The sequence below is a fragment of the Chiloscyllium plagiosum genome, chromosome 3 (genome assembly GCF_004010195.1).
Source record: "Chiloscyllium plagiosum isolate BGI_BamShark_2017 chromosome 3, ASM401019v2, whole genome shotgun sequence".
Lineage (NCBI taxonomy): Eukaryota > Metazoa > Chordata > Chondrichthyes > Orectolobiformes > Hemiscylliidae > Chiloscyllium > Chiloscyllium plagiosum.
In genome coordinates, this window is record NC_057712.1 from 18,443,295 (window position 1) to 18,457,541 (window position 14,247).

The 14,247-nt window shown below is 37.5% G+C and overlaps 1 protein-coding gene across 4 annotated transcripts in view; it reads right to left on the reverse strand.

Annotated features, from left to right (window-relative positions):
- The window catches only part of asap2a (ArfGAP with SH3 domain, ankyrin repeat and PH domain 2a), a 193,727-nt gene that overhangs the window by 22,284 nt on the left and 157,196 nt on the right, over positions 1 to 14,247 (reverse strand). For all 4 annotated transcript variants that reach the window (XM_043678183.1, XM_043678192.1, XM_043678201.1 and 1 more), the window contains 7 exons: positions 14,111 to 14,205; positions 12,232 to 12,421; positions 11,723 to 11,808; positions 11,106 to 11,221; positions 9,232 to 9,299; positions 9,031 to 9,138; positions 5,669 to 5,912 (listed from right to left, as the gene is read on the reverse strand). In XM_043678183.1, the coding sequence (XP_043534118.1) occupies positions 5,669 to 5,912; positions 9,031 to 9,138; positions 9,232 to 9,299; positions 11,106 to 11,221; positions 11,723 to 11,808; positions 12,232 to 12,421; positions 14,111 to 14,205 (907 nt within the window). The remainder of the gene's footprint in view (positions 1 to 5,668; positions 5,913 to 9,030; positions 9,139 to 9,231; positions 9,300 to 11,105; positions 11,222 to 11,722; positions 11,809 to 12,231; positions 12,422 to 14,110; positions 14,206 to 14,247) is intronic.

Genomic DNA, 14,247 nt, shown 5'->3' on the forward strand with positions numbered 1-14,247 from the left:
CCCTATTCTCTCCCTAGTTACCCTTTTGTCCTTAATATATTTGTAAAAATCCTTTGGATTCTCCTTAATTGTATTTGCCAACGCTATCTCATGTCTCCATTTTACCCTCCTGATTTCCCTCTTAAGTATACTCCTACTTTCCTTATACTCTAAGGATTCACTCAATCTATCCTGTCTATACCTGACATATGCTTCCTTCTTTTTCTTAACCAGACCCTCAATTTCTTTAGTCATCCAGCATTCCCTATACCTACCAGCTTTCCTTTTCACCCTGACAGGAATATATTACTCTGTGCTTCTTACAAACCAAACTAATGAAGCATCCAGAACACCAAAGGTCTGGCCAGTTGAAGAAGGATCATCTCAATGTCTGAATGAGAAAGCAAAAACCATTTAACTGACTTTTCAGTTCTCTACCTCCACCAATAATCTACTTTCCCTAATCAAAATACACCAAAGAACTGCGGATGCTGGAAACCAGAAATAAAAACAGAAGATGCTGGAAAAACCCAGCAGGTTTAGCAGCATCTAGAGAGAAAGCAGAGTTAACACTTAAACTGAAAAGGGTCACTGAACCCAAAATATTAAGTCCGCTTTCACTCCACAGATGCTGCCAGTCATTTCTGTTTTTGTATCAATTTTCCCTACTTATTTGTCTATGTAAAGGGGAGTTCATAAGGGGATTGGCGTTTTAGTTAATTATGTTGCATACCAATTGTTTTTATAGCACAGTCTAATTACTTGAAATTAATAATTCTTTCTTCAGTACAGAAACCTGGCCCATGATTTTGACCAACCTTGGTTTTAAAGTCACGTATGTTGGGATGCTGCGTGCACCTTTTTTTAAAAAAGTTATCATTTGGTATGACTTCAGAAATAGCAGGTAATGCAAACAGTAGTTATAACAGGCAACTTCAACAAGCAAATGTAGGCTGGAACAGTGATAGTGTAAAGGGTGGAGAGGGGTAAAAATTCCTAATTTGTGTTCATAAAAAACTTCTACAGGAGTAAGTGCCCAATTCAACAAGAAAGGATTCACTGTTGATCTCATTCTTGGAATGAAAGTGGGCCTAGTAGATAGAGTGTCAGTGGGTGATCATTGTATATTAATGTTTAGGATGACAATAGAAAAGGACAACAATCAATGCTGAGTAAGAATAATTAACTAGGGGATAGTTAGGTCAGATAGATGAGAGCAAAAGGTTAATGGGAAGAATAGTATTTGAACATTAGGCAAACTTCAAAAAAATCATTCAGGCACAGTCAAGGTATAGTCTGCAAAAAGAAAAAGGTAGGTCAACAAACGCAGAGCTCCCTGGATGAAAAGGGAGGTAAAATTTCTTTTAAAAAGTGCTTATGACAGGTGTCAGAAATACAGTTGAGAACCAGCAAAAATACTGGAAGTTCAAAGGAAGGCGATAAAGCACCTTACAGAAGTGGAAAGGGCTGAGAAAAGGCTGGAGCTTAATAACATAGTCAGAAGTATATAAAATACTTGGGGCGGCACGGTGGCTCAATGCTTAGCACTGCTGCCTCACAGCGCCAGGGATCCAGGTTCAAATCCAACCTTGGTGACTGTCTGTGTGGAGTTTGCACATTCTCCCCATGACTGCTTGGGATTTCTCTGGGTGCTCCAGTTTCCTCCCACAATCCAAAGATGTGCAGATTAGGCGAATCGGCCATGCTAAATTGCCCGTAGTGCAGGTTAGGTGCATTAATCAGAGGTAAATGTAGAGCAATGGGGAATGGGTTGGGTGGGATACTCTTCGGAAGGTCAGCGTGGACTTGTTGGGCTGAAGGGCCTGTTTCCACACTGTAGGGATTCTATATAAAAAAGTAAAAGGATGGAAAAAGGAGTAGGGCTCATTAGGAATCAAAAAATAAATTTACATGTGGAGGCATGGGACACAGCTGACTTATTAAATAAATGTTTTGCTTCTGTCTTTACTGAGGCAGATGCAACCCAGGCCTTGGTGACAAAGGAAGATATTCTGCAGATAGAAGGGTCCAAGCTTAATAAAGAATGCATGCTTAAAATTGGCAAGGTGCTAGGATCAGTGAGAGTGGAGATTACAAGATATATTTGGACATAATCTTTCCTTAGAGACAGGGAAAGTGCGAACAGACTGCAGAATTGCAAATACTCTGCCCTTATTCAAAACGTATTGCAAAGATAAACCCAACAATTACAAACCATCAGTTTAATTTCAGTAATGGGGAAGCTTCTAGAAATAATTATTCAGGATAGGATTAGTAGCAATTTGAAAGAAGGGTGGGTTGATTAGGAAGTACCAGGAGGAAATAGTGTATTATAAATGTGCTGAAATTTATCGAAGAGATAACAGAAAAGTCCATGAAGTAATGCTGTTGATCAAGTGTATGTGAATTTCAAAAGGCAATAGGTTTTTTTACCAAACAACAGACTAGACACAAAGGCTCAAGGTCACAAAATAAAACAAACAGTGGCTATGTGGATCTAATATTGGCTGAGAGACAGGACACAGTGATTAATAGTCAAGATATTTTTCAGGCTGGGTGAAGGTTTGTAATTGCGTTCTCCAAGCGTTGGAATGGGACTCTTGCTTTTCTTGATATATATTAACATCTAGATCTTGGTGTGGAGATAGCAAAATTTCAAAGTTTGCAAATGATACAAAATTTGACAGCATTATAAACTGTCAGAGGGAGAGTGTAGAAATTAAAATAACATGATGCACTTTGGTAAGAAGAACATGGACAATATCAAATAAGGTGGTACAATTCTTAAGAGGATGCAAGAGAAGGACCTGCATGTATAGTATTTGAACATTAGGCAATCTTCAAAAAAATCATTCAGGCACAGTCAAGGTATAGTCTGCAAAAAGAAAAAGGTCGGTCAACAAATGCAGAGCTCCCTGAATGAAAATGGAGGTAAAATTTCTCTTAAAAAGTGCTTATGACAGGTTCAGAAACACAGTATACATAAATCATTGAAGATAGCAGGACAGGTGGAGAGAGCAGTTAATAAAGCTGACAGAGTCCTGAGCTTTACTAATAGGGGGAATAAAATTTGAGCAATGAGGTTATGTTGGATTTACGATAGTTATTAGTCCTCAGTTGGTGTGTTGTGCGTAGTTCTGTGTGGCACACTATAGGAAGAATGTGAACATATTGGCGAGAGTGCGGAATAACTTTACAAAATAGTTCCAGGAATGAGAAACATCAGCCATTAAGACTGATTGGAGATTATGGGATCGTTTTTCTGTGGGGAAAGAAAGCTAGGCAAGATCTGATGGCAGTGCCTCAGTATTTAAGGAGACTCAAATTGTGGGTATCTGTGACTACAAAAGATCTTAGGAGGATGTGAACATGGACTGCCCACTTGAAACTTCTGACTAAAAATGTCTGCAAATGTCAGAGCCTTGTCTCTTGCACCCCTGCCACCAACCACTGGGACTGTTTAATTCTTGACTCTAGTTTGCTGTAGTCTGGTGTTGTACTTTCACCAGGTTTGCACCTCATTTTAGGTATGACTGATACAGCACTTGGCATGTTCACCGATATTCTTCATTGAATGAAAGTTGGCCCCTGGCTTGGCAGTAACGACAGACTGGTGCATTTAGTGAGTCATGAGGTAACAGATTGAAATCATGTTGTTGCTCTCAATCACAATGATGCTCAGTAATAGCGCTAATCTACAAAATTAGGGCAGCCTCAGTTTGAGGCCAGACTTAATAATGCTCATTTGAAATGCCAATGCAAACACAATGGGCCAAATGGTATGCTACCCCAACCCCCAACACTTCTGTGATTAGACTAAACAAGAACGGTGTGGTGGTAGCTCCGAAATACATTCATAGACTGACATCTGCAACAGGCAAAATGGTGAGAATGAGGTCAAGTACATTTTTCATTTGTGTGAATTCCCTTTGAGCCAATGACAGATTTTGTCTGGTGGATACTTTCTTCAGGCCAGCTCAACATGTACTGGTGCTACTGGGAAACTCTTGATGATGAATTTTGAAGTTTTCCAACCATAGCCAGTATCCTTAATATCCTTATTCTTCCTTCCAACTGGTGTTCAAATCAGAGGAGCGTTACTTCATCAGTTGAGAGACAATGATTGGTAGTAATCAGCAGCAAGTTTTCTAGGCTATGTTTGACCTGATGCCAGGAGACTGCATGGGTGCAGGGTCACTGTTAGGGGCTACTGGGCTCATCCATTCGTGTACATTTCTCAGAGCAAAGCATATACTGTTTGGGGGCTTTATTTATTGAGTACTGAAGACTGTATTCAGATCTGTCAAAGCACCTAAAGTACATGTTCAGCCTGCTGATGGCTACTTCAATAATACACTTGGTGGCCATATGTTATTCATGGCTTCATTCCTGGACCTCATTCCTTGGAACTAGGTTTTAAGTGGACATGCCAAAGCTCCTAGCTGCTACCCAGAAAGTCTGCTTCCAGTTAGGAAAATATCAAGGAAGTTGGACCACCACTGAAAGCGTATCATTGGGGTTGCACACTGAATTAAAATCTTTATGTAGCTGCACATTGCAGTGGATGGTCTTGTGGTTGATGAGTGATTTATGACGGCTTTTTTCTGTGCTACTGATGAGATACTGTATCTGTGGGATGCAAACCCAAGCGCCTTCTCATGCAAAATCAAAGGCAAAGATAACAGAATGGTTGGCCCAAAAAACAAGCCATTACTTACTTCTGCTAAGCATCTTTGATCTGCTGAACTGGAGATTCTGTACATGTCTTCAGCAGAGCCCTTAAATACTTCAGAGACAAAACAAATGTTGAGAACAGTGATCACTTTGCCACACACTGGCAAAACCTGGCAATCAGGTCAGCAGGTTTTCTTCCAGCTGGTCAGAAATAGTTTGCCACCACAAAAGCAAGACCCTGAACTTCTAGAGATTGCTGTACCGACATGCTGAGAAAGCTGATCCTCTGACTGGAATCCGTGGGCATTGGATATTACCTTCTGGAAGATGCAGTTCTCTATGGCTCCACCCTCTTCTGTCCAGCTGCAGGGCTGTGACCAGCAAACTTCCAAATGTCATTCGTTTTTATCAGAGATCCAGGCAGCATAAACAGCACCCATCCTGGTGTGATAGATTAAACTTCCAGCGTGGAAGATATCTCCAACATGTAGTGAGTTGATTCTCAGCAAATGTTCTATGAAAACCTTTCCCGACAGCAGGTAAATGGCTCTGAATGCTGAGTATGCAGTGCTATGGATCCTCCATTATCCACTTGAATGATCAAGCCTCTGAAATGTATTGTGGCTTTGTTTTCACTAGCAAGTTTCAAGAAGAACATGAAACCCATGCACCAGGCACTAAATTAAGAAAAATATTTAACACAGATCAATTGAGCAATCAACACATTGCATTTGGCAACTTGCATCTCCCAAGGGACTGAACATATGCAGTCTAATATTTTCAATGAAACCTGAAAATCAATGGAATGGAACCAACTGCCAAAAGTAGTGTCATTTCACCAGTTCTATCCCACCTTGTGCCTTCATATTGAAAATCAGTCATATGAGTTTGGCGAGCTCTTGATCAATAAAAGAAAAATATATGTTTAAAATTACTGAAAAGCAAACCATAAGAATGCAGATGTCTACACCTAAAGTAGTCACTAAGCATCAAATACATTGAAAAGGTGGCTCACCTTTACTTGTGTTCCGAGGTGGAAGTGGAGGAGCATCAGTTACAGAAGGAGGGGGACTGGAGCTCAGTACAGTTCCATATGTTTCATTATGCAACATACTTGGAATGAATGGTCGCTGTTTATCTTTGATGGAGTTGGCGGAATCTCTTGACAGGACTGCAAGAGGAGCTGGAGGCTGAAGTTGGTTTGCTCCTGACTGATATGATAATTGATAGAAGCTGATAGGTCTATTGGGACTGGATTGCTGAAAAGGATATATTTATAAAAAGTTGTTAAGAACTTTAATTGGACACATAATTCACCTGCACTCATCAACGTTAATGTGCATTACACTCTTTTTACACTGACGCATTGCCCTGGAATATCTGGCATTTTGCTTAAGACAAATCACTAAGGATAAATCATGAATGTCAGTCTCCAAAGTAGAAAGATATCAGTTTAAAACTGAGTACTTAAAATACTTGTGAGAGTTTTGGTTTGGGTGGGTTATACATTTTAAATGATTAGCCCTGAGTGATCATAACTGCAAGAGTACTCAGCAGGCCAATAAAGGAATTATTTCATCACTACAATCCTGGATGATATCTAGACATCTAAAGTAAAGATGTCCTTAACTGGGTGAGAGGGTACCATGTTATATAGTTAATAATTTCTTTCAAGAGAAATGGATAAAATACAATAATGCAACAAAGATAATAATAGGACATGAATGAAAAGAAAGGCTAAAGAGGAGAGACCAAAAATAAAGAGTAAACAGTGTTGGAAAATGGAAATGAAATGGAAAAAATCTAACATTAATATAACACCTTAGGTGGTAAAGATGTACCTAGAGGCAAGACCTAATCGTTATAAATTAGATTTGTAATGTGGATAGGTTTGGAGGAAGTTTAAAAAAAAGTCAGAGGGAGGACTAGAGCATCCCACCCATTGAAAACTGAAACTTTGCTCAGAGTCACGGAATACATACTGACACTCTTTACAACAGTTCTGCACCTTCTCTGATTCGACTGGTGTCATTTTGGAGCAACCTTTCCCTCTCTAAGGCTTGAGATCATTCCCAGCCTTCCAAATTGTGGACTTGTCCACCTACCACACTGCTGTCAGAGATCTTTATCATGGAGACCACCAGGCTCCAGAGCACCCACCTCACAATTTCAGAGAGGGTATTATTGTCTCAGGACCCACCCAGATGCAATGAAGCTGCCCCTTCCAGCTCACTAATCAGTGGCCATTGCAGAGATCAGCAGACCCCATTGACCCATGGAGTGCTGATCGAACATGAGTATGGCAGCACCCCCTCCTCAGCTCACAGTGGGCTGGTCTAGTATGAGCTTGGCAATGCTCCCACCTCTGGCTTGTGGGTTGCTGATCTAGTCTCAGCTCCGCAGTGCTGTATAACAATTCTGTATAACTGAAGCATAACATTCTTACTTTTCTGCTCAATTCCTTTTGTAAAAAATAGCATCCTATTAACTTTCTTGGTTATCTGCTACACATGGACACAAACATCTCATGACTCTACATTGGAACTCCTAACTCACTCTTCACCTCAGAACTCTGCAATCCTTCTTTGGTTAAATACTCTGTCTTTTCCTTCTTCCTGCAAAGTGAACAACTTCACATTTTCCCATATTAAACTCCATCTGCCAGACGTTTGCTCACTTACAACCTATCTGGCTGCAACCTCCTTATATCTTCTTCACAACATAATTTGCTACCTATCTTGGTTTAATATATGAAATTACTTACCATACCTCTGCTCAGTGGTTCTAATGCAGCAAGACCTGGACAATGTCCAGGTTCAGACTGCAAATGACAAACAATATTCATGCCACAAGTGCCAGACAATGACCATCTCCAACAAGAAAGAATCTAACCATTCCCCTTGACAGTTAAAGGCATCACCATCACTGAATACCTCACTATCAACATCCACAGGGTTACCACTGACCACATACTGAACTGGACTAGTCAGAAAAGTACTGTGCTACAAGAGGAAGTTACAGACTAGAGATCTTGCAGCAAGTAACTAACCTCCTGTCTCCCCAAAGCCTATCCCCCACCTAGAAGGCAGAAGCCTGGAGTGTGATGAAATTCTTCCCACATGCCCAGATGAGTGCAGGTCCAACAATACTCAAGATGATTGATACTATTCAGGACAAAACAGCCTGCTTTATTTATACCACGTCCACAAGCATCCATTCCCTCCATCACAATGCTCTGTAACAAGTACTATCTACAAAATGCACTGCAGGAAGTCACCAAAGATCCTTTGTACCTTTAAACCCATAACCACTCCCATTTGGAAGGATAAGGGCAGCAGATACATGTTAACATCACGATCTTCAAGTTCCCTCCAAGCCTCTCACCATTCAGATTTGGAAATAATTCACCATTATGCTGGGCCAAAATCCCAGAAATCCCTCCCTAATAGCACTGTGGGTCTACCTACATCAAGTAGACCTCAGTGGTTGAAGAAAGCAACTCACCATAATCTACTCAAGGGCTATGATGGCAATAAATGCTTTCCCATCCAGCAATATCTATATCCTGTGAATGAATTTTTAAAAAGTTCAATGTTGCAATAATCTATGATGTGGCAGCTTACCAGATGCCTTCTGGAAAATCCAAGTACAGTACATCTACAAGTTCCCCTTTATCGAAAGCACATGTTACTCCTTCAAATAACTCTAGTAAATTGGTTAAACATGGCTTCTATCTGACAAAAATATGCTGAGTCTTCTAGCTTATCTTGAATTGTTCGAAGTGTGCAACTATAAGTAGTTTAATGATTGCTTCTAACACATTCCCCATTACAGATGTCAAGCTAAATAACTTTTAATTTTCTATTTTCTGCCTCCCTCCCTTCTTGAATAACATTTGCTACTTTCTAGGCAAGAAAATCTAGTCATGCAAAAATCATACTGACCATACATTAGCACAAATTAAACAAATTGCAAGGTAATGCAATAGCAAATTAAATAAACTAAATTATGCCAAAATGAAAGTACAATAATGTAAAGGATGGTCTTGAAGCAAGTGTCAAAGGATGAAATATTAATGAAATACAAGTAAAGACAATTAAAGGTCAACTCAAAGCACATATCTAAACATTTCAAGCAGTTACCGCAGTCCTGGTTTACTGGATCACTACACTCAAGCTCCAGACCCTGACAAGTACCAGCTCACTTGTTAAAATCAATAGATATGAGAGTGAAATATAGTGAACAGATCTATTAATTGAATGGACTATTAATTATTAATGATTAATTATTTTCAAGGGTGACAAATGAGACTGAAAATGTCCAAAATTGCAAAGAAATTTTATTAGTAGAATTGTCGATTGTATGCTATCTTCCTACCTTGTCTTCGATATCATCATCACTTTCATCTAAATCTTCATGATGCAATCTCCATTCATATTCCACGTGGACATGAGCATTAAATTTGCCTGATAATGACTGTATAAGCTACAGAAGAGAATCACCACTTAAGAACACATAAATACAAGTGTAGCTCTTATTATTCAGTTTCTTTTTAAATCATTGTTTGTAGGTACGTACCACCTCTTCACATTGAGTGTGCTTTAAGCGTTTGGCTATGTCAAGTGGAGTTTCCCCACCTTCATTGGCTGAAAATAAAACCGTAATCTGTTCAATTCATTTTTGATTAAATATAAATACTTTCTTAGACTACAGACATAACTCAGTTCCAATTAAAATTAACTTTAGTTTTAGATTTGGAAAGTAAAGGAAAAGGTAAAGTTGCTATAGTCCTAAAGGACCAGAGGGCTGCTCTCTCAGAGACAGACAGCTGATGGTTTAAGCTGAGGAACACCACACCTCAGGTCAGGGGAGAGGTTGAAAACAAGAGTTCTTCATGGGAACCTCGGCCAGTGTGGGTGTTGAGCCCATATTGTTGGCATTACTCGATCACAAACCAGGCATCCCGCCAACTGAGCTAACCAACCCTCTAGATTACTTTTACATTTGGAAACCCAAGATCGTAAAGTTGGAAGCAAAACATAATCAACTGAAATTCAGACTAAGGTAATCAATTTCATTTACTAAAGAGAACGTTTTTATTATCTTTCATATTCTGTATTCTCTAATCCATAATTACATTGAAACACTGTACTTAGATCAGGTCAAGGTTTCTATATGTTTTTGTAGCATTTCACTGTGGGTCCAACCCGAATATATCTTATATTCCGATATTCTTCTTAAAAAAGTGTCATACTAGACTGAATACGTTAACACTTTCTCTCTCCACAGATACTGTCAGACCTATTGAGTTTCTCCAGCATCCTCAGCATGGTTATATTTTGTGTATTGGTTAGGATGAGCTTTTAACAAAATATCGTTTCAGAAACCACAGAAGAGTAGCATTTGGATTTTACATTAACTTGGCCTCTTTAGTTCAAAAACCAATGTGGAATTGAGAAAAGTGCCCACTTTACATTTTTAGCTCCTACATTTGGACAATCTCTTAGTGTAGTACTCTTGTAAGCAAATCAAATAGAACATAAAAGAAGAAATGAGATAGACACGTATTATTGAGGAGTGTTTTGGGGAAGAATGCAACTACAAAAAAGTAAATGTTAGACTTCTGTTTTAAAATTGGTTTCAGAATGGTGAGGCATTTCATGCATGTTTTTGACTACATTATAGCAATCACTGTAAAAAGCAAGATTGTCTGGCCATTGTGTCAGTTCAAATGAAGCTGTCTCTATCAGATACAGTTCTCTGCCCTTCCTTCACATTTCAAAATCTTTCCTTCCTTATGATGATGAATTCTGTGCACTAATAACTGGCTGAGGAAAAAAAAAGATCCCCCCCTCTTCATTCGCCTAGTGATAAATCCTCAACTATATAATTTGTTATCAATTAATGGGAGTATCCTTGCATTTCACAATCTTCCATAATTTTTAAACGACACCATTAAATTCCTCTATTCCAGTTAAAAAGCTTAAATGGTACCAACCCTTTCTTCATAATATTAGTTATTCATTTGAAGTCTATTGAATTTGTAATATTTATTCAAACAATTAAATCAAATCGTATTATTAATACAAATTCACAAATGAAAATTTAATACAAATTACAATTATCATGTGGAAGCTGTTTGTTGCAAGTAGTCATTGAGCTACATGTAAGACTGCATATGGTTAGATTGAGTCCAATTTGTCATATTTAATATTAAGTAGTATTTGAGAGATTTTGTTCTCCTCTCTTGATTTTCACTGGCCTAATTTTCTTTTCTAATTCTGAGTAGAGTGTATATCTAAACCAATTACCTTGCTCCTTCCAAACCTTGAAATAATCTTCTGGGTATTTGCAATACCTTTGGATTTTACATATGGACTTCAAAGCAAATCCTAGTCATCATAGATGAGATTTTTCAACAATAAAGCAAATATGATTTTAAATTAACATACCTATTTCAATGGAAGCTTTGCCCCTCAAAAGCAACTTAAGACATTCCACATTATCATTTAGACAACAGTAATGCAATGCTGTACTGCCTTTGGTTGTCTGTTTGTCAAGATTCCCACTGTTGGACCAAACATACATATACAGGATTACATTTCAAAAGATGAAATTCAAGCATTTGAACTGCACGCAACACTTGGTTTACATTGCTAAAAGGAAATTGCAATCAATGTAAAACACATAATTAAAAGAACGTTTGCAATATTTTCAAAAATAATTTTTAAGGATTAGGTTAAAATAATTTCAGAACTTGAGACAAACGTTACATTAATATTTTTCTCAGTTCACAACAACTGTCCTGATCTAGTTAGAACGTTGTCATCAATTTCTTAGAAATTCTCAGATAAGATATACTAGTTGAAGATACAAATCGTTGAATAAGATTGTGACTGCCAACTGCCTGTACACCCACGAGTCAGGATTACAGTAACCAATAAGTTACAGCAGGAATTTTCTGCAGACCATAGCCCTATGAGTATACTATTAAAATAGCCTCATCATAACTACTTTCTTGTAAAAGAGAAGTTTTTTTAAAAAAACAAATTCATTATGAAGTGCTGACCTGTTTTGTACTAAAAAGTCAACTACATGAAGTGATGTTCTGTCCACCAATCTTACTGCAAGATGTAGCGCAGTTTCTCCTTGCTCCTAGAAATATACACAGAAAAGAAAATCAACTTCAAAAGTATTTAAATGTGTAGGAAGAAATTTTTTAAAATTGTGGGATTTAGCAATTTGAACTTCCCACATGTACTCCTGTCATTTAGGATTATCTTAAAATCAGATATGGATTTGCAAGCATCAACCAATTTAGGGACAAGTCCTGTGGTATCAGAAATTAGCTTATAATTGACTCTGAAGTGCGGTGCTTAAAATAGCACTTCTCCATACCGAGTAGGAAATCTGTTAGCTTAGTATTTATCTATGCATGGTTCCATATATTTCCTCTGAACTGAACTATTTCAAATTTCTCATTCAAGCAAGCATGCTTTCCACTTTTTAAATAAAGTTAAAAATAATGATATTTTAAATAAAGTTGAAAATAATGATACTTTAAAATATTAATCTTACATGTCCATTTGCCAAAGGAATTGGGTCAGTGAGATCTACACCATCAGCATACACCTGAATTAATGCGAAGATGTCTCTTGACTTGATTGCATCACATAGACAGCTAAGTTTGGCTGCATTGTCAGTACACTTTTTCCTTGAAAATTTCCGTTCTATATATTTAGCAGTAATGTAGTCCTTTCGTGCAACCCTGTAAAAATAAATTCCCCACATTTAAACCTTGTTTAATATCAATGACAAATGTGTGAGATAGATTTATTCAGTATTTAATAAACTGTTGAATAAAATTCCCATATAATCAAAGTATTCAAGATTGGACTTATCTTCAGTTGTAAAATAAATAAAGTAGGCTCCTTAAATAAATGAACTGTGTAACTATTTGGCCGATGAAAAATACTAATATCATGCATTAATTTAGTGACTTGAATAATATGCTTCACAGGAATGTTAAATACTTTTAAAACTAGGAAACCAGGAGAAGTTAGAACAGATGACCAAAATCTTGGTCGAAAAAATACATTTTAATAGAGTTACTTAAAGGAGAAAGATAGAAAGACAAAAAAGGTTAGGAATGGAATTATAGAGTTTAAGATGCAGTGAAACAGCTAGCCATTGAAGGTGAAGCCACAAATAATGCAGACACATAAGAGACCACAGTAGTAGTAGTGCATTAGAGACTCCATTCAAACAAAGCACAGAGAGTTAAACTATTTTTAGTCCAAGAGGCTTTCAGAAACAAAATTTAAGTTTAGAAGTTAAAGATGTGGTGATGCTAAAAAGATTATGAGCAATCTATTTAAATAAACAGAAAATGTAAAAAAAAAATGATCATTTGCCAACTAATCAAAATGCAAAGCAAAGAGCATAAATGTAAAGCTCATTAATAACAATTGCCAAAAAAAAATCCAGATTCAGAAGAAATGGTGCATTTAACATTGAGATCTTAATAATTAGTTAAAAATTTTACAAAATCAGAATACTAAATTATACAAGTACTATGATTTCATGTGTTTAAATCGCTAAATTCAAGTAGTTAAAATTTTATTGAAATCCTACTTGAAAATTTAAATTCTAAATGATCCGTCAAATTTAATTTTGAATTCATATCATAGAATCCCTCGAGTGTGGAAGCAGGCCATTCGGACCATCGAGTCCACACCGACTCTCTGAAGAGAATCTCATTCAGACCTACCCACCTACTCTATAATCCGATAGCTAGTTCATCTAGATGGCACACTATGGGAAATTTAGCATGGCCAATCCCCCTAACTTGCACATCTTTGGACTGAGGGGGGGAACCGGAGCAAACCCATGCCAACATGGGGAAATGTATGAACTAGATACAGTTGCCCAACGGTGTAACTGAACCTGAGTCCCTGGCACTGTGAGACAGCAGTACTAACCACTGAGCTACCATGCCACCTGATACCACCTGTAGTCACATATAGAAAATTGGCATATTTAATTAATATAAAAAAGACTAATATCAACTACAACTCTATTTTTAACTTATTCGGACAAGTATGAATAAAGCTTGATTTGCAATGCTCCCTTCACCATCCAAACTGTAATCTCCTGCATGCAAAGTTCATTTTAAGTGAGAAACATATCCATAACAATTTTTTGAAAAACATTAACAGATGCAAATATAGCAAATGAATGATAAAAGAATATCATTCTCAAATCAAATAGACTAGTGAGTTTTCCATATCTATTTTAGAGTTAGCCACCTTGGGGGGAAAATAAAGAAAGGAAAACACAAATGATATTAATAACATACTCTTGAAAGAGTATGAACAGAAAACCTTGCTGACTTTGTAGAATCAAATGTACTTTGCTTTTTCCCCCATGAACTGCAAAATGAATTGCGTGTACTTACATGTCACTGTTAGGATTAGGTTTGGCAATTTCATCCAAAGGCAAACTAGCTTCCATGATCTCATTCAATGCTGCATTGCCAATGTTCTTGGCTAGCTGTCAAAAAAAAAACAATTCTCCCAATAGACCTTAATACAT